General features: G+C 42.3%; 1 protein-coding gene across 2 annotated transcripts in view; it reads left to right on the forward strand.

Annotated features, from left to right (window-relative positions):
- LOC140481263 (short transient receptor potential channel 4-like) overlaps positions 1-21,072 on the forward strand; it is a 101,643-nt gene that overhangs the window by 49,852 nt on the left and 30,719 nt on the right. For both annotated transcript variants that reach the window (XM_072577169.1, XM_072577170.1), the window contains exons 2-3: positions 3,600-4,004; positions 8,933-9,451. In XM_072577169.1, the coding sequence (XP_072433270.1) occupies positions 3,627-4,004; positions 8,933-9,451 (897 nt within the window). In that variant the 5' untranslated portion in view covers positions 3,600-3,626. The remainder of the gene's footprint in view (positions 1-3,599; positions 4,005-8,932; positions 9,452-21,072) is intronic.

Consider the following 21,072-nt stretch of genomic DNA (forward strand, 5'->3'; position numbering starts at 1 on the left):
CATAAAAGTGGATAAATCCCCAGGACCTGATCAGGTGTACCCTAGAACTCCGTGGGAAGCTAGGGAAGTGGTTGCTGGACCTTTTACTGAGATATTTGTATTATCGATAGTCACAAGTGAGGTGCCAGAAGACTGGAGGTTGGCTAATGTGGTAACACTATTTAAGACAGGTGGTAAGGATAAGCCAGGGAACTGTAGACTGGTGAGTCTGACGTTGGTGGTGGGCAAGTTGTAGGAGGGGATCCTGAGGGACAGAATGAACATGTATTTGGAAAGGCAAGGACTGATTGGGTCAATATGACTTTGTCTGTGGGAAATCACGTCTCTCAAACTTGACTGAGTTTTTTGAAGAAGAAACAGAGGATTGATGAGGGTAGAGCATCAGACATGATCTATATGGACTTCAGTAAGGCGTTCGAAAAAGTTCCCCATGGGAGACTGGTTAGCAACGTTAGATCTCATAGAATACAGGGAAAACTAGCCATTTGGATACAGTATTGGCTCAAAGGTTGAAGACAGAGGGTGGGGATGGAGGGATGTTTCTCAGACTGGAGGCCTGTGACCAGTGGAGTGCTACAAGGATTGGTGCTGGATCCACTACATTTCTTTATTTATTTGAATGATTTGGATATGAACATAGGCGTTCATATGAACATAGGTATAGTTGGTAAGTTTGCAGATGACACAAAATTTGGAAGTGTAGTGGACAGTGAAGAAGGTTACTTTGGAATACAACAGGATGTTGATCAGATGGGCCAGTGGGCTAAGGAGTGGCAGATGGAGTTTGATTTCGATAAATGCGAGGTGCTGCATTTTGGGACAGCAAATCTTAGCAGGACTTAATGGTAAGGTCCTAGGGAGTGTTGCCTAACAAAGCAACCTTGGAGTGCAGGTTCATAGCTTCTTGAAAGAAGAGTCGCAGGTAGAGAGGATAGTGAAGAAGGCATTTGGTATGCTTTCCTTTGTTGGTCAGAGTATTGAGTACAGGAGTTGGGAGGTCATGTTGCAGCTGTACAGGACATTGGTTAGGCCACTTTTCAAATATTGCGTGCAATTCTGGTCTCCTTCCTATCGGAAGGTTTTTGTGAAGCTTGAAAGGGTTCAGAAAAGATTTGCAAGGATGTTGCCAGGGTTGGAGGATTTGAGCTATAGGGAGAGGTTAAATAGGCTGGGGCTATTTTCCTTGGAGCATCGGAGACTGAAGGGTGACCTTATAGAGGTTTACAAAATCATGAGGGGCCTAGATAGGATAAATAGACAAAGTCTTTTCCCTGGGGTGGGGGAGTCCAGAACTGGAGGGCATAAGTTTAAGGTGAGGGGGAAAGATATAAAAGAGACCAATGGGGCAAATTTGTTATGCAGAGGGTGGTGCATGTGTGGAATAGGCTACCAGAGGAAGTGCTGGAGGCTGGTACAATTGCAACATTTAAAAGGCATCTTGATGGGTATATGAATAGGAAGGTTTAGAGGGATATGGGCAGAGTGCTGGCTAGTGGGACTAGATTGGGGTGGGATGGCTGGTCAGCGTGGACGAGTTGAACCAAAGCGACTGTTTCCATGCTGTACATCTCAATGACTCTAACAAACTTCTTACGGCTGGGAGACCAGAATTGAATGCAGTATTCTAAATGTGGCCTAACCAATGTCCTGTACAGCCACAGCATGACATCCCAACTCCTATACTCAATGCACTGAGCAATATAGACAAGCGTACCAAATGTTTTCTTCACTACTCTGTGTACCTGCGACTCCACTTTTCAGGAACTATGAACTTGCACCCCAAGGTCTCTTTGTTTGGCAACGTTCCATGAAGTGTATAAGTCCTGCCCAGATTTGCCTCACCATAATTGCCGCACTTCACATTTATCTAAATTAAACTCCACCTACTACTCCTCAGCCCATTTAATGAAGGCCCCATTGTATTGGGATAAATTTCTTCACTGTCCCCTATAAGTTTGGTGTCACCTGCAAACTTACTAACCATATCTCCTATATTCACATCCAAATAATTTCTGTAAATGACAAAAAGCAGGTAACCCAGCACCAAACCTTGCGGCACACCACTGGTCATAGGCATCCAGTCCAAAGAACAATCCTCTACCACCACCTTCTGTCTCCTACCTTCAAGCCAATTTTATATCCAAATGGATAGCTCTCCCTGGATTTGATGTGATCTAACCTTGCTGACCAGTCTCCCATGCAGAACCTTGTCAAATGCCTTGCTGAAGTCCAAATCAACAACGTCCACCACTCTGCCTTCATCAATCTTCTTTGTCACTTCTTGAAAAAACTCAGTCAAGTTAGTAAAACACAAATTTCCACACAGAAAGCCATGTTGACTGTCCCTAATCAGTCTTTGCCTTTTCAAATATATGTAGATTCTGTCCCTCAGAATCCCCTCTGATAACTCACAGGTCGATTGTTCCCTGGCTTTTCCTCACCCAAGATGACTGATACAAATATTTCAACAATGGGCCTAGCAATCACTTCCCTGGCTTCCCCAAATTTCTGAGATACACCTAATCAGGTCCCAGGGATTTATCCAACTTTATGCATTTAAAGAAGTCCAGCATTTCCCCCTCTGTAATATGGACACTTTTCAAGGTAACACTGTTTATTTCTCCAAGTTGTCCAGTTTCCATATCCTTATCTACAATAAACACTGACATGAAATATTTGTTTAGTATCTCACCCACCTCCTGTGGTTCCACATGTAGATGGCCTTGTTAATCTTTAATGGACCCTCTTCCTAGTTACTCCTTTGTGCTTAATTTAGTTGTAGAATCTCTTTGGATTCTCCTTAACCCCATTTACCAAAGCTATCTCATTTCATTTTTTTGTCCTCCTGATTTCCCTCTTAGTATACTCATAAAGCCCTTATACTCCTTAAGGGATTCACTCAATCCCAGCTATATATACCTGACAAATGCCTCCCTTTTCTTGACCAGAGCCTCAATTTTTTTAATCACCCAACATTCCCTACACCTACCAGCCTTGCCCTTCGCACTAACAGGAACATACTGCCTCTGGTCTCTTGTTATCTCATTTCTGAAGCCTTCTCACTTTCCAACTGCCCTTTTACCTGCGAATAACCTCCCCTAATCAACGTTGAAAGTTCCTGCCTAATACTGTGAAAATTGGCCTTCCTCCAATTTAGAACTTTAACCTTTAGATCAGGTCTATCATCTTCCATAACTAACAAATTAATAGTAAAAGAAAAAAACTTCTAGAATTATGATCACTGTCCCAAAGTGCTCCCCCAATGATACCTCAGTCACTTACCCTGTATTCTTTCTCAAGAGATGATCAAATTTTGCTCCTTCTCTTGTAGGTTCATCCACATACTAAATAAAGAAATATTTTTGTAGACGCTCCACAAATTCCTATCCATCCAAGCCAATTATAGTATGATAGTCCCAGTCTATGTTTAGAAAGTTAAAATCCTCTACCATTGCAATGCTATCATTCTTCCAGATATCTGAGATGTAACATTAAGGTTATTTTCTTCTGATTTGATTCTGAAAAGAATTGTAACTATTATTATGAAGATTATACCAGTCAGTCTGTTAAAATTATATGTATGCTTTCTTTTCTTTAAGAGACAAGGCTTTGAAATGGCATGAACTATGGCTCAGCTGTATTACAAAAGAAGTGATAATGCACCATACAGAGACCGAATTTCTCTTCGAATTGTGAGAGCAGAAACTGAACTCTCTCCTGCAGAAAAGGCTTACCTGAGTGCTGTTGAGAAAGGTGATTACGCAAGTGTCAAACAAGCTCTTGAAGAAGCTGAGATTTATTTTAAAATCAACATCAACTGTATTGACCCTCTGGGACGGACTGCACTTCTCATAGGCATTGAGAATGAGAACTTGGAAATTATTGAACTTCTTCTGAGTTTCAATGTGTATGTAGGAGATGCCCTTCTCCATGCCATCAGGAAGGAAGTTGTTGGAGCTGTTGAACTACTATTAAATCATAAGAAACCTAGTGGAGAAAAGCAAGTAAGTTGTCTCAAAAATAAAGTGTACAGCATGTATGACATATCTGAATTGAATGTTACGGGGCCAAGCTTTTGTTTTTAAAAACAGCGCATTGTTTTTAATCTTGAGGTTCCTCATTATAAAGTGCAGTCAAGATGTTCAGAATTTTGAATCAATACGAGAAAACGCATTGCCTAATTTATTCTGCTACCATAATATCATATTTTAAATCTGACCCAAAACACTGATAAATGGAATAATAAATCAACCAAAGGAGTCAATAAGACTTTTGTTAATTACACTCAATGCACAATTTGAATGGCTTTCATATTTTAATAAATAAGGAATCAATTATTTACAATTATTTATTTTAGTGGGTTATTATTTTGGACCTGAGTTAACAATCAAATTCATTTAAGCTTGTTTGAATATAGCTGCTGTGTATTTAAAGGGTATAAACAAGGAAAGAACAGACATAGAAGCAATTTGGGTAGAATTAGTTGTCAGTAATGGAGGTAAGCTATCATATACATTCACCCACGTAACTGCAAAATGTCTTCAAACTGCTGGTTTTGCATGTTTAGGTTCTTAGGAAGATATACATTGCCCAACGAAATAAAAGTTCCATTGACATTGCCATCTGGGTAGTCTCATGATATGACAATATTAGCAAACAATCTCCAGTAATTAGTTTATGACAGGCATTGCTGAGGTGAGAAAAACCTCCAATTCTGGAAAGTTTGGGTACCCAAAAGTCAAAATTACCTATTCCACCTTTCTACTCCAAGCATGCCAGGCATGACATGTTGTGGAGGCACCAGTGTTGGACTGGGATGGACAAAGTTACAATTGACACAACACCCAGCTTATAGTCCAATTGGTTTATTTGAAAGTTCTAGCTTTCAGAGCACTGCTTCTTCCACATGTAGCTGTGGTTTGCAAGCACTGCTTAACCTGGTGCTGTGTGGTTTTGGATTTGACATGTGATATAGTAGCGACTCATGTACTGTGCTGCAAAATGTAATTTTCAGAATTAAGTCTACATAACATGCATTGGAATGAATCAATCTAATATCACCTCCTGATGGAGCGTCTTTCATTGGTTTATTGTTTTCTGTCAGTCATAATGGTCTAGGATTTGCTGTAGCAGAAACCTCATGGAGGGTTACAAGAGTTAGATTTTTTTTTCTGCCCACTTTTTAGTTCTAATTCATGAGCTACAAGTTGTTGGATGTGTGATCAAAAATGTATTTAGAACATCTATGACATTAAAAGATTATTCACTTACCCAATTAAGTATCAGAATAGGGAATGAAACAATGAATGAGGGAGATGAGGGAAATAGAATGGATTGCAATAAAATTAATTATGGTGGAGAAGTGCAGAGAAAGAAAAACAATTGAATCGAGAGACAATAAAGATACAGAAAGAAAAACATTGGAAACAAACCTTTAGAAACCTGTTGGAGTGACACTCCATGGTTTCAGTTGTTCCCTTTCTCAACCTCTAAGTTTAAGTGGCATTTCAGTGGCACAGATTTTGTCTCAGAAGGATACTTAAGTCAGGAAATAGAATTCCTAACTTTCTGCAGTGACTACATTTTTGTGTATTTGTGGTGCAAATCAACAATATTTCAAAACTTGGGGAAATTGAGAATGAGAGGTGTTTGTGTGGCTAACATCAGAGCTCAACAAATCTTTCAATTTGTGATAGTTTACAACCCATTCTGTTCCCCCCCTCAGTTGGCATCCTCGCTAATCTCTTCATGTAGATGTCTCCTAGAAATTCCTGATCTCTATCCCTGGCTGTGGCTCAGTGTTACAAGTATGGCTGCTAAAAATACCTGCATCTGGGAAATGGATATCCAAAATGCTCATGAACCACTGCCATTACTTTTAGCAGGACCTAAGGAGAACCTTTTTCTTTTAGGCATGGTTCTTCTGCTTTTGTTCTACTTCTCACTTCTCCAATAAGGTTGGTGCAAACATTTCAGGATGCTGATATTTCTCTGATGAGAGATCTCTGGCTGAAAACATTAGGTCTGTTTCTCCTGGATATTGCCTCGGCTGCTGAGTATTTCCAGCATATTTTATTTTGCTTCTGAAAGACTGAGAGGTTCTTTTTTTTTGCTGGAACATACAGTATAAAAATAAAATCTGACCAAGATCTGCAAAGGTATCAAAGTTTCTGGTAAGGAGAATAGGGAATAAAACTGATTGGTGTGCTGGGAATTAAGGCATGAGATTGCCACAAAGAGGGAGAAGGGACTTTTTTTTCTAAATGGGATAGCTACAGTATGGAAATTGTATCAGAAACAGAATCTATTGTAGGGAAATTGAATCAATGCTTAATAAAAATTTATAACATTTTATGGGATAAGGGAATAGTAATAGAAATAAGTTAATAGCTCATTTATAGTATCAAGACATATACAATGCACCAGATGGTCAGCTATTGTAGTGTAAGCTCCTATTAGATTAGATTAGATTACTTACAGTGTGGAAACAGGCCCTTCGGCCCAACAAGTCCACACCGCCCCGCCGAAGCGTACCCACCCATACCCCTACATCTACATCTACCCCTTACCTAACACTATGGGCAATTTAGCTTGGCCAATTCACCTAACCTGCACATCTTTGGACTGTGGGAGGAAACCGGAGCACCCGGAGGAAACCCACGCAGACACGGGGAGAACGTGCAAACTCCACACAGTGGGTCGCCTGAGGCGGGAATTGAACCCGGGTCTCCGGCGCTGTGAGGCAGCAGTGCTAACCACTGTGCCACTGTGCCGCCCACTATGTTGATGATTAGTTATAATTCAAGTCATAAAAGGCTATAGATTGAATTCTTTACTGGAATTTAAAGTTTTCAAGGATTATAACCAGTTTAAACATAATTGCTTCATTCAGAGGATAACAAAATGGTCTCACTGGGTCTCCCACTTGAAATGGCTGATAACTTGTGTGAACAGAATGTCTTTTCATCTCTGAGACAATTAAGTGGCACTAGGTGAAATGGAGAGGAAACATCAATGTAGTTATCTTCAGTATGTGAGAGAACGTTTACTGAACATCCAAACATTAGATTTAATCAGTCAGGGGTGAAGCCAAGAGGCAGTTTTTTCACAAAAGCTGGTGGAATTTTCTCCCTAAAAGTTCTGAATGTTCAGTCAATTGAAAGTGCATGTAAATGAATTAAGGTGCAGTTTAACCATGGTCTCATCGTATGCTGGAACTGTTTTGCAATCTAGATTTTCACTGGTTCAGTGAAAGTTTGTGTTAAAATCCAACAGTAAAATCGCAGTTTTAAAATCTTGCGTGAACCGCGTAATCAAGTTGAGCAACAGAACATAACATTTCAATACTTTCTTTCATTACCTTGAGGTATCTAAGAAAAGAAGTCTTTGTGTAGTTAAATAATATTGCTGAAAATGTGTTTATCACAAGCATTTACAATAAGGCCGTCTAGTCCTTCTCCAGAGTAACTCATCTTGAAGTCATTAAAATTCTTTAATTGAACTGTATTGAAATAATTATAATTTCACTGTATACATTAGTCATTTTCTAATAAAATGAACTAATCTTTGGTAAGATAGAACTCTTGAAACATATAAACCAGTATTTGTGCTTCTAAGAAAATGTGTATCATCTGAAATGTATGCCTTAGTCAGTGCAATGACTGGAGTCATTCAGTTCTGACCTTCAGGGAGGGCCAGTTTTTTTGGGGAATTAACTTTGAGCCAGTATGAAAAATTGCAGAATTCAAAATTATTAGCCCAAATCTTCTAGTCAGTTGTACAGAGAATATGTCCAATATTCACTGCTACTTAATCAGACCACTTACCATTTTACACTGGAACTTGTGTAGCAAGGATGCTTGTGGAGCAAGGGTGTGGGGACAGACACCATCAGGAGATAAATTGTTGGATATAAATACAGTGTAGCTATGACCCCTTTTCTTGCTATGAAGTAAGACTGTGCCCCTTCATATCTATCTTTAACACATTGACAGCTTCATTAAAACAATGTAAATCAATCTCTGAATCTGCACAGACTCATACACTGATCAATGCTCACACAACCCATTCACGATGGGCCATGTTTATACTCACCCTCACCCTAACAATGCTTGTGCCACCCTCTGCTTTCCCCCAAAATCAAAATACTTAACTCATCTGCCTGACACCACACTGTGGAGCGGAGGGCATGCGTACATGGAAGGGTGTGAACATTGTGATGAGGAAGTGTTGGTAGTTAGTGGAGAACATGACTGTGGGTATTTTTACACTATAGTATATAAACTCCTATGTTGAAGATTAGTTACAATTCAAGTCATAAAAGGCTTTAGATTGAATTTGTTATGGGAATGTATAGCTTTCAAGGATTATAACTAGTTTAAATTTAATTGCCTCATTCAGAGGAGAACAAAATGGTCTCACTGGGTCTCCCACTTGAACTGGCTGATAACTTGCGTGAACAGAATGTATTTTCATCTGTGAGACAGTTAATTACATTTGAAAGAATATGTTGGTAAGTTTAAGGACTTTTACATGGTTACTGAGCAAGCTTGTACAGAGAAAACAGTCTAGCTCTGTATGGTTCTATCTCACCCACTGCAGCTAGAATCATAGGGCAGTCTGGGCAGAATAAAAACAGCCGTTGGAAGTTTAAAATTCCTGTATAAGTGCAATACATATGCATATTTTGGGACTTCATTAGGAACCCAAAATGCATTAATGGTATGAATTAGGTTGAAAGCATCTTCTTATATTGGAAGATTTGGGCCAGTGTAAGTGGCTTTGGAAGTAACTACTTGAAACTTAAAAATCCACAACAAGGTGCATTGGTTCAGCTAATTTCTGCTCCAGTTGTACTGATATAATAAGAGAAAAACTGATCAGGGTATGTTCTGCTCACAATGATGCACTTCCTATGTTTTTTTTCCCACAGGTTCCACCAATACTACTAGATAAACAGTTTTCAGAATTTACACCAGATATTACACCAATAATTCTTGCAGCCCACACCAACAATTATGAGATCATAAAGCTTCTTGTGCAGAGGGGAGTGTCTATACCACAGCCTCATGAAGTTCGTTGCAACTGTGTGGAGTGTGTTTCCAGCTCAGATGTTGACAGTCTACGTCATTCTCGATCAAGACTGAACATATACAAAGCCTTAGCAAGTCCATCTTTAATTGCTTTGTCCAGTGAAGACCCCTTTCTGACTGCATTTCATTTGAGCTGGGAGCTTCAGGAACTAAGTAAAGTGGAAAATGAATTTAAATCTGAATATGAGGAATTATCACATCAGTGTGAATCATTTGCAAAAGATTTATTGGACCAGACAAGGAGCTCCCGGGAATTAGAAATAATACTTAATTATAGAGATGATAATAGCATTCTGGAAGTGCAGACGGCTAATGATCTTTCCAGGTTAAAGTTGGCAATTAAGTATCATCAGAAAGAGGTAAGAATACTGGAAAGCAATCATTTATTATTTAACTTGTGTGCCCTGATCACAAGAATGTGCGCAAGAAATAAGTCTGTAGATGGGTCAGCAACTTCCAAGATTTAATTAAATGTGGATTCATGCAGAATTAAATTGCAGAGGCTCATTTTATTCTCTTCCACTTTCATACTTAATGCCTAGTAAATTAGTACTGTTAAGAGAGAAGTGCAAGTTAAAGAGAAAAATACTGCAATTGTTTATCTCGGAGTAATTAATATAACAGTATCAAAGTAAGCACATTACAAAAATGGAAATTTTCACCAGGGCTATATAAATTGGATTGTTGTAAGCTGTTGTGGGTTCAAATTACGATAATTAAAATCTTGAATGTATTTTCTCTCTAGACACAGATCAGTAATAGGATGCAGAGGAGAAAGGAACATTTGGTCCATTGAACTGTCATCATTCATTAATTATTGCTGCTCCCAATGCATTTCACATGATTACTATAGATATCAATCACTATTTTTAAAACAGAATTATAATTGTCAGCATTCTACATTCAAGACAGTTTATCTGGCATTTTCTCCTGGGGTCTCAGGATCATCTGTCCAATTTAGCCAGGGAATCTTTTAATTCACTCACAGGGATGTAGGTGTTGCTGGCTGGGCCAGTGTTAATTGGCCATTCTTATTTACACTTGAGAAGATGGTGGTGAGCTATCTTCTTCAACCACTGCAATCTATTTAGTGCAGGTAAACACACAGTACCGTTTGGGATGGAATTCCAGGGTTTTGACCGAGCACTGAAGGAATTTGATATATTTTCCAGCCAGGATAGTGAATGGCTTGGAGGGGAACTTATAGGTGGCGATGGTCCCATGTATCTGTTGTCCTTCTAGATGATAGTGGTCAAGGGTTTGGATGGTGCTGTCTCAGTGAATTATTGCAGTGCATCTTGCAGATGGTACACACTGTCAACATTTTGGAAATAGTCCTGAAGCCTTGTGCTCTGGCAGTACTTGTTCAGCAATATCCAACGAGCAGCAAAATCGATGTTTCGGGCAAAAGCCCTTCATCAGGAATAAAGGGCTTTATTCCTGATGAAGGACTTTTGCCCGAAACGTCGATTTCGCTGATCGTTGGATGCTGCCTGAACTGCTGTGCTCTTCCAGCACCACTAATCCAGTATTTGGTTTCCAGCATCTGCAGTTATTGTTTTTACCTTGTTCAGCAATAACCTGTTCAGCGATGCCCAGATTGTATTCCACCAGGGCCACTCAGCTACTAACTTCATTACAGCCTAGACAGCTCTTGACATCAAGGCCGTATTTGACCAAGTATGGTATCAAGGAGCTTGATAGCACTGTTTAAAGTACCTTCATTCACTTTAATCAGATTAAGGATAGACTGTTATAGCAGTAATTGACCAGGTTGGATATGTATTGTTTTTCCCAAAACTAACAAACCTGAGAAGTTTTCCATATTGTCAGATAGATGTCAATGTCATAGTTTTACAGGAACAACTTGGCAAGGAAGATGTCAACGTCCAGAGCACAGGACTTGAGGAATATAGCCAAAATGTTGTCAGAGCCTGCAGCTTTTGCAATATACAGTGCCTTCAATCATTTCTTAATATCACATGGACTGAATCAAATTTGCAGAGAAGTGGCATCTATGTTGCCGTGGAAATACCTTAAACTGGGAAGAATCACAACATCAAGAAATGACCCAATTTAGACTCCTGCCTCAATACCCTATTGGTTATCATTGACCATAAACCTACCTAGACCAGCCATATACATACTGTAACTACAAGGGAAGGTTAGACACTCGGAATTCTGCAGCCTGCAGCTCACCACCTGACTTTCAATGCCTCTCTACCATGTACAAGGCCCAAATCTGGAGTGTGGTGGAATCCTATCACCTGCTTGTATTACTGCAAGAAGCCTCTAACATTTAAGAAGCTTGATGTTATCTAGGACAATGCTACCGACTTGAATGTACCCGCTCCACCCCACATCCATCTCATTCAACTAACTTACACTGAAAGACTGAAGCGACTGAAGTATACCCTTGAGTTTAGAAGACTGAGAGGGGATCTAATTGAGACATATAAGATTATGAAAGGATTGGACACTCTGGCAGCAGGAAATATGTTTCCACTGATGGGTGAGTGCCGAACCAGAGGACACAGCTTAAAAATACGGGGTAGACCATTTAGGACAGAGATGAGGAGAAACTTCTTCACCCAGAGAGTGGTGGCTCTGTGGAATGCTCTACCCCAGAGGGCAGTGGAGGCCCAGTCTCTGGATTCATTTAAGAAATAATTGGATAGAGCTCTCAAAGATATTGGAATCAAGGGTTATGGAGATAAGGCAGGAAGAGGATACTGATTAGGAATGATCAGCCGTGATCATATTGAATGGCGGTGCAGGCTCGAAGGGCTGAATGGCCTACTCCTGCACCTATTATCTATTGTCTCTTGTCTATTTAACACTCAACGTCTCACCCACCAGCCTTCCTATCCATTGTCAGTGATCTGCAAGGAATGGTCAGTTATGGTTTCATATCTTAAGAGACTGCAATGGGCCTGCTTTCATTATGACATGATAGGTCTATGTTTAAAGCCCCATCATTCTGTGACAGTGAAAGAGAAAACTATCACAAGCTGATCCCTCTCAGCTCACTTGTTTCACTGAGATAACGTTCAACTGAAGCTCCGGGGAGTCACCACAATGATTTAGGCAAATTAGGTAGCTGACATGCACAGATGGACATAATGTATCTTGATTAATTGGATTGTTTGGCACCTTTTTGAATATTGTTCTGTAATATTAGCATAGGCTTAACTATATAGAGCTTTACATTTGTGTATATAGCTTACAACTCTCATAGTCCAATTATGGTAATGGCCCTAAACCTTTACCTTACAAATGCAATAATCAAAAGTCCCAACAGTGAGGAACTTTGGGAAGATGTGGGTAAAGAAACATGTAAATTGACTTTATGTGTCAATGTTTGGTTGCCTTTCACTGGACTCACCATCCTGTTCCACTCTTTCCTGAGCACACGCTCATCACAACAACTTCATAAGCAGTAAGAATTTGTTTATTAAAATACAGCAAAACACATCAATGATAGAGACCTTTCCTGAGCTTTATTGAAGAGCAATTGTCACCTCCTGTATGCAATGGTGAATTGACACCAGACTGATTGAATAAAGGTGCCTAGGACAAAACTGTAACTAACAAAATGATGGAGGCATTTACGATTGCTTCTTTTACTGTTGTGTTCTTCTGGCTGAAATGAAGTAGAATCATGGAATGGTGCAGTACAGAAGAGGCCTTTCAGCCTATTGAATCTGTATCAGCAAATGCCCACTACTGCCTACACTAGTATGACTTTCTGGTACTAGGCCCATAGCCTTGAATGTTATGACACTTCAAATGTTCATTCAAGTGAAGTTGCCTGCCACAACTACCCTCCCAGTCAGTGCATTCCACACCCCTACCACCCTCTGAGTGAGAGAACGTTTCCTCAAATCCGCTTTGAACCCCCTGCCTTTCACTTTAAAATTGCATCCACTGGTTCTTGGCCCTTTGACCAAGGGGCACAATTTTATTTTATCCATTCTATCCATGCCCCTCATAATCTTATACACCTCAAGCAGGTTGCGTCCTCCCCCACTCTAACCTTCTCTGTTCTAAAAAAAACAACCTGAATGTATTCCTTCTTCCTAGCTGAAATGTTCCACCCCAGGCAACATTTTGGTGAATCTAAATGAAAACCGAAGGAACGGCGGATGTTGGAAATTAGAAACAAAAACAGAAATTGCTGGAAAAGCTCAGCAGGGCTGGCAGCATCTGTGATGAGAAATCAGATCTCCTTTGCATTTCTGTCCAGTGCAAATCATATCCTTCCTATAGTGTGGTGGCCAGAACTGCACACAGTACTCCAGCTATGACCTAACCAAAGTTACCCTCCCTGCTCTTATAATCTATGCCTTGGCTGATAAAGGCAAGATACCCTATTAACCTGTCCAAACACCTTCAGGGATCTGTGAACAAGCATTCCAATGTTCCTGTGTTCCTCTGAGCTTCCTCGTGTCTTGTCTTGTAAGTCAGCACATATCCTGAGAAACCCACAAAAAAAGTGCAACTTTAAGAATTTTGAACGTGTTTTGTTATTTAATAAGATTATAGCCCATTTTGTACTTCAGCTCTGCAACTCTGTACAATGTCTGCAGCCCTTGATTCTATTAATATCTAAAACTCCAAAAGCATTTGTTGAATGGTCTTAATGACTAAACATCTCCATCTCACAGGAGTAGAGTAGATTTACAACCTTTGAAGAAAGTTCTTACCATCATAGTCTTTAATGGATTACCCGTTATTTTGATGCTTGACCTCCAGCTCAAGATGCCGAGACAGGGGAAACTTCTTCCCAGAATCTACTCTTTCAACCTTCTTGGAAATTTTATATGTTTCAAACAGATAATGTCTCATTTTCTTAAATTGCTTGAAATCAAGGTACATCTAAATCTTTACTCATCTGAGGGAATCTCTGGTGCAGTTATATACTTCCTTTGACAAAGAGACCAATAATCCCTGAAGCCATCATATGTAGATAGATGCATTGAAATTAGAAGCAAGAGTAGGCCATCAACCCTTCAAACCTGCTGACCATCTAACTCATTCCTCTGTTGCTGTTTTCTCCCCATTCCCTTGATCCCATTAGCCCTAATAACTAGCACCTGTTTGAAAAACATTCAATTATCTTGGCCTCAGCTGCTTTCTGTAGCAGGAGATTCCAAGGCTCACCCCTGTCTGCAAGAACTTTGCAGTGTGAATACTGATGAGTGACTATCTGTTTGATTCTGTCATAGAGTACAGCTTATTCAGCTCCAATCGGTATTCCTCTTAAGAACAGATGTGTTTTAAGACATCTACCTTCTTCCCCCCACCCCCCACGCCCCCCCCCCCTCAAATAAAGGCCTTGCTCATAAATTCAAATGCTTGGAGGTTGCACTATTCTCTAGAGGTAGTCATGCAAAATAACATAAGAGGAGGACGGCAGCAATGTTGGCCTGGATCCATACATACAACAGCTGGAAAAAAAAACCATAGTCTCACTGAAGATGTTACCATGTATGGTGACGAAACGTCTAAAATCGAACCTTCTGTCTCAGCAGCAAACCTACATGCAGAACCTCAACCTGAGGTACAAATCTTCTCAAAACTCGCTAGCAGCTTCATTGGAATGAAGACAAATGAGGCTTATTGAGAGGGTACCACTTCCCTTTGATAAGATACAAATAGATTTTATTTCAGAGGTCTTAACCTCTTAGACTATTTAATGATGAAGTTGCATCCACAAAGAAGAGCAGAGGAGTAGCATCATTGAATTGTAAAGGTAGGATGTTAGCATCTTGTATGCACAAGCTCAGGAAGAAAGGGGATACATTGATGGAAGAATGGCAGAGTAAAAATGCATTTCTTTGAATGCCTCACAGAAGGTCTACTCTAATTCAGTGAAAATCCCTGCAGAGCCCACTGTTTACATTTGAAGATTCACAGCTACACCTGCCAGGCAGCAACTGGAGTAAATATGAAAAGACAAGGTTTAAAAGGTCAGAGTTTCTTACTGTCTCAACAGACAGGATCACTGGAGCTCAAGACGAAGGATTTTATGGGTTCTCAAAGGAAAGTAGAACATTATTGTGAGGTTTCAGGATTGGTGGTGAATGTTCCTGTTCCAGAGTCGATAAAATGTGGCGCTGTAGAATGCACAGCAGGCAGCATCTAAGGAGCAAGAGAGTCGACGTTTCGGGCATAACCCTTCACCAGGACAGGAGAGGGTAAAGAGGACTGTTAACAAGTATGGGGAATGGGGCTCAGGAAAAGGTCGGTGGGATGGCGATAATGGACAAAGGTCAATAAGAAGTGTGGAGCAGATAGTTGGGAAGGAAGATGGACAGGTAGGTCGGGTCAAGAGGGCGGAGCCAAATCAGAGGGTTGGATCTGGGATGGGATGGAGGGAAGGAAGATTTGGAAACTGGTGAATTCAATGTTGAGGCCATAAGGTTGTAGGTTCCCAGGGCTGAAGATGAGGTCTTCCTCCTCCAGTTTGCAGGTAGTCTTCTGTAGGTGGTGAAGGAGGCCCAGAATGGATATGTCATTGGAGGAGTGGGAGGGGGAGTTGAAATGGATGGCCACGGAAAGGTGGGGTTGGTTGATGTGTGCAGGCCAAAGATGTTCCTTGAACCGTTCTGCAGGTTTGCGCTGGGTCTCTCCGATGTAGAAGAGACCTTATCAAGAGCAGCAGATGCAATAAATGATATTCGAAGATATGCAAGTAAATCTCTGCCAGATTTGGAATGATCCTTTGGGGAGAAAGTGAGGACTGCAGATGTTGGAGATCAGAGCTGAAAATGTGTTGCTGGAAAAGCACAGCAGGTCAGGCAGCATCCAAGGAGCAGGAGAATCGACGTTTCGGGCATGAGCCCTTCTTCAGGAATGAGGAAAGTGTGTCCAGCAGGCTAAGATAAATGGTGGGGAGGAGGGACTTGGGGGAGGGGTGTTGGAAATGCAATAGGTGGAAGGAGGTCAAGGTGAGGGTGATAGGCCGGAGTGAGGGTAGGGTCAGAGAGGTCAGGAAGAAGATTGCAGGTTAGGAAAGCGGTGCTGAGTTCGAGGGATTTGACTGAGACAATGTGGGGGGAGGGGAAATGAGGAAACTGGAGAAATCTGAGTTCATCCCTTGTGGTTGGAGGGTTCCTAGTCAAATGAGGCGTTCTTCCTCCAACCGTCGTGTTGTTATGGTCTGGCGATAGAGGAGTCCAAGGACCTGCATGTCCTTGGTGGAGTGGGAGGGGGAGTTAAAGTGTTGAGGCACGGGGTGGTTGGGTTGGTTGGTCTGGGTGTCCCAGAGGTGTTCTCTGAAACGTTCCACAAGTAGGCGGCCTGTCTCCTAATATAGAGGAGGCCACATCGAGTGCAGCGGATGCAGTAAATGATGTGTGTGGAGGTGCAGGTGAATTTGTGGCGGATATGGAAGGATCCCTTGGGGCCTTGGAGGGAAGTAAGGGGGGAGGTGTGGGCGCAAGTTTTGCATTTCTTGCGGTTGCAGGGGAAGGTGCCGGGAGTGGAGGTTGGGTTGGTGGGGGGTGTGGACCCACGAGGGAGTGTTTTTTTCGGAATGCTGATAGGGGAGGGGAGGGAAATATATCCCTAGTGGTGGGGTCTGTTTGGAGGTGGCGGAAATGACGGCAGATGATATGCTGTATACGGAGGTTAGTGGGGTGGTAGGTGAGGACCAGTGGGGTTCTGTCCTGGTGGCGGTTGGAGGGACGGGGCTCAAGGGCGGAGGAGCGGGAAGTGACGAACTGTTGAAAAGTTCATCCACTTTACCAACACCTTCCACCCCGACATCAAATTCACCTGGAAGATATGTGGAACAGTCCATCTTCCGCAGCTACACTGGCACCACACCCCACCTTTTCCTCCACTACATCGATGACTGTATCGGCGCTACCTCGTGCTCCCATGAGGAGGTTGAACAGTTCATCCACTTTGCCAACACCTTCCACCCCAACCTCAAATTCACCTGGACCGTCTCAGACTCCTCCCTCCCCTTCCTAGACCTTTCCATTTCTATCTCTGGTGACCGAATCAACACGGACATTTACTATAAACTGACCGACTCCCACAGCTACCTAGACTACACCTCCTCCCACCCTGCCCCCTGTAAAAATGCCATCCCATATTCCCAATTCCTTCGTCTCCGCCGCCTCTGCTCCCAGGAGGACCAGTTCCAATACCATACAACCCAGATGTCCTCCTTCTTCAAAGACCGCAATTTCCCCCCAGATGTGATCGACGATGCCCTCCATGCATCTCCTCCACTTCCCGCTTCTCCGCCCTTGAGCCCCGCCCCTCCAATCACCACCTGAACAGAACCCCACTGGTCCTCACCTACCACCCCATCAACCTCCATATACAGCATATCATCCGCCGTCATTTCTGCCACCTCCAAACGGACCCCACCACCAGCGATATATTTCCCTCCCCTCCCCTATCAGCATTCCGAAAAGACCACTCCCTCTGTGACTCCCTCGTCAGGTCCACACCCCCCACCAACCCAACCTCCACTCCCGGCACCTTCCCCTGCAACCGCAAGAAATGCAAAACTTGCACCTACACCTCCCCCCTTACTTCCCTCCATGGCCTCAAAGGATCCTTCCATATCCGCCACAAATTCACCTGCACCTCCACACACATCATTTATTGCATCCGCTGCACCCAGTGTGGCCTCCTCTATATTGGGGAGACAGGCCGCCTACTTGTGGAACGTTTCAGAGAACACCTCTGGGACACCTGGACCAACCAACTCAACCACCCCATGGCTCAACACTCCAACTCCCCCGCCCACTCCACCAAGGACATGCAGGTTCTTGGACTCCTCCATTGCCAGACCATAACAACACGACGGTTGGAGGAAGAACGCCTCATCATCCGCCTAGGAACCCTCCAACTACAAGGATGAACTCAGATTTCTCCAGTTTCCTCATTTCCTCTCCCCCCACCTTGTCTTAGTCAAATCCCTCGAACTCACCACCGCCTTCCTAACCTGCAATCTTCTTCCTGACCTCTCTGCCCCCACCCCTACTCCGGCCTATCACCCTCACCTTGACCTCCTTCCACCTATCACATTTCCAACGCCCCTCCCCCAAGTCCCTCCTCCCTACCTTTTATCTTAGCCTGCTGGACACACTTTCCTCATTCCTGAAGAAGGGCTCATGCCCGAAACGTCGATTCTCCTGCTCCTTGAATGATCCTTTGGGGCCTTGGACTAAGGTTAGAGTGCAGCGATTATAACTCTTACGGCAAAAGAGGAAGGTGCCAGGTGTGGAGACAGGGTTGGTGCGGAGTATGGTTCTAATGAGGGGGTCACAGAGGGAACAGTCCCTATGGAATGCAAATGGGGGGAGGGGAGGAGGGAATATATTTTTGGTGGTGGGCTCTGACTGTTGGTGGCAAATATGGCGGAGAATGTTTCACTGGATTTGGAAATGAGTGGGGTGAAATGTGAGGACCAGAGAGATTCTATCCTTGCTGTGTTTAGGGGGGGGGGTTTGGTGTTTGAGGGCAGAGGCGCAGGAGTAGGGGGAGATGTGATTGAGGGCATTATTGATAACAGGGAAGAGGAAATTAGAGTCCTGGAAATAGGAGGTCATCTGGGATGTCCTGGAGTGGAATCACTCATCCTGGGAGCAGGTACAACAAAGGAAGTGGGAGTAAGGGATTGTGTTTTTATTTTGGGGTGGGGGTGGTGGTGAGATGAGATGTAGTCAAGGTAGCTGTGGGAGTCGGTGGGTTTGAAGTAGATGTCACTATTAAGTCGGTCGCTGGAGATGGAGAAGTCCAGGAAGAGAGGGAGATGTCAGAGATGATCCAGGTGAATTTGAGGTCAGGGTAGAATATATTGGGATAGTAGATAAACTGTTCAAGCTCCTTGTGGGAGCATGAACCAGTGCCAATACAGTCACTGATGTAGCAGAGGAAAAGGTGGAGGATGGTGCCAATATTGCTGTGGAACTCTTTGTGCTCCCACAAGGAGGTGGGACATTTTATCCACTACACCAACACCTTTCACCCTGACCTTAAATTCACCTTGACCACCTCTGACACCTCCCTCCCTTTCCTGGGCCTATCCGGTGACTAACTTAATTACTTCAAATCCACCAACTCTGACTCTGCTCTGCCTTCTTGACCTGATCCACCTGTCCATCTTCCCATCTATCCACTCTTGACCTGCTGTGTTTTTTCCAGCACCACACTTTATAAACTCTGATTTCTCCAGCATGTGAAATCCTTACTATCCCCCAATTTTTCTGTTCCATGCAGTTTGGGACAGAATTATAAGGATCTACCTGCACATCCCTGTCAGTGTCATCTCACTGTGAAGCTGAATCCATAACTTCTCTACTTTTTAAGGATTCTGGTCTTTGATCTGAGAGAGTATCATAGTAATCCAGTATATACAAGAACCAAAGATCTTGCGTTTGACAAGATCTACTTCATGGAATGATGAAGCTAGGCCATATAGTGGCATATATTCAGGTTCAAGTCTTCAGTGTGTCTGATGGTTAGGAATCTTAGGAGAAGAAAAGACTCATCTTCATCTCTTACAATTGGAGAGAGTTCATCATAGTTAATTCAAACTGGAGGAAAAGCTGAGAGTTTTATTTTACAATATGTGATCCAATCTTCTCAGTGTAGAGCTTCAGTAATGGGAGAAAGCAGTTGAAAGCCTTCACAAACTGACATTTGATGTCCTTTAGATGAAAACTCCTGTTCTTGGGTAAATTGTCATAAACTAGTGTACTCATCATCTGGGCATGTATTGTTTTCTGCCTGGACTGAAACTTCTGGTAGATGTTGTAGAAGACCTAGCTGTACAAAGCATGTCAACTTAATCAGGGTGTGTTCCATTCCATAAGATGTGCATTAGCTCCCAAATGACTTTCTTACTGTAGATGAGTGTTGCTTCAAAATTCCCTTTAATTCAAAGGATGTGGCCACCAAGACCCTGGACTCTCACATTTGATGATCAAAGGCATACCGTGTGAAGCCATTCTAAACTGTTATGGGTTCAGTAATAACTGCTCCTGAGTCCAGAAAACAATGTAGTAATAAAGTTCTTGAGTTGCTAAGTTACTGATTGATCATTTTCAGTAGACCAACATGGGCAGGAGTAAGGCATTCAGTCCTTTGAGCCTGCCCTGTCATTCAGTACAACCAATACATCCCACATCCCTGCTCTATCCTTGTAAACCTGTACTAGCCATGGTGACACATGCCATCCCTGAATGTTATGGGCAAATTACCATGACTAATCTACCTAACCTGTACATCTTTGGACTGTGAGAGGAAACCAGAGCACCCAGAGGAAACCCACGAAGACATAGGGAGAATGTGCAAACCCCACACAGACAGTTGCCAGAGGGTGGAATCAAACCCAGGTCCCTAGCACTGTGAGACAGCTGTGCTAACCACTAAGCCCTGTGTATTTGAAGGAATGTAAAATTACTATAAACTATCTAATAAATATTTCAAGACTATCCATTGCCTAAGTACCATTATGTTTTTTAATATCTTGCCTCCTTCCACCTCAGCCAGTTTTGTCCTCATATTTTCACAATTTCCTTTGTTCACAATGAACTAACTGGCACCAGTGTGAAATATCCAAATTCTAAACATAATGCAAAATTATGTCATACCATTGTCACTTATCCCTAAAGGTCATTTTACAAGAATTATTGTTAATTATCCACTCAAAGAAAAGGAAAACGCTACAGATGTTGGAGATCTGAAGTAAAAACAAAAAGTGCTGGAGATCTTCAGCAGATCAATGGGGAGAGAAATAGTGAGCTATTTATGAGAAACCAGTCTTATTATTAATTAGCTTTTTTCTACTGCACACTGTAGATCTAGAACAGGCAGTCTCTAATCACAATGTTAATATACTGCTCTCAAAAAAACACACTTCAGAAGCTCATCCTTCACAGTATTAGTGTTCATTTAGGTTACTAAGTCAACATGCATACTGAAGGCATGCTTCTCTAGTCTCCGGATT

Source organism: Chiloscyllium punctatum, chromosome 9, assembly GCF_047496795.1.
Source record: "Chiloscyllium punctatum isolate Juve2018m chromosome 9, sChiPun1.3, whole genome shotgun sequence".
Classification (NCBI taxonomy): domain Eukaryota; kingdom Metazoa; phylum Chordata; class Chondrichthyes; order Orectolobiformes; family Hemiscylliidae; genus Chiloscyllium; species Chiloscyllium punctatum.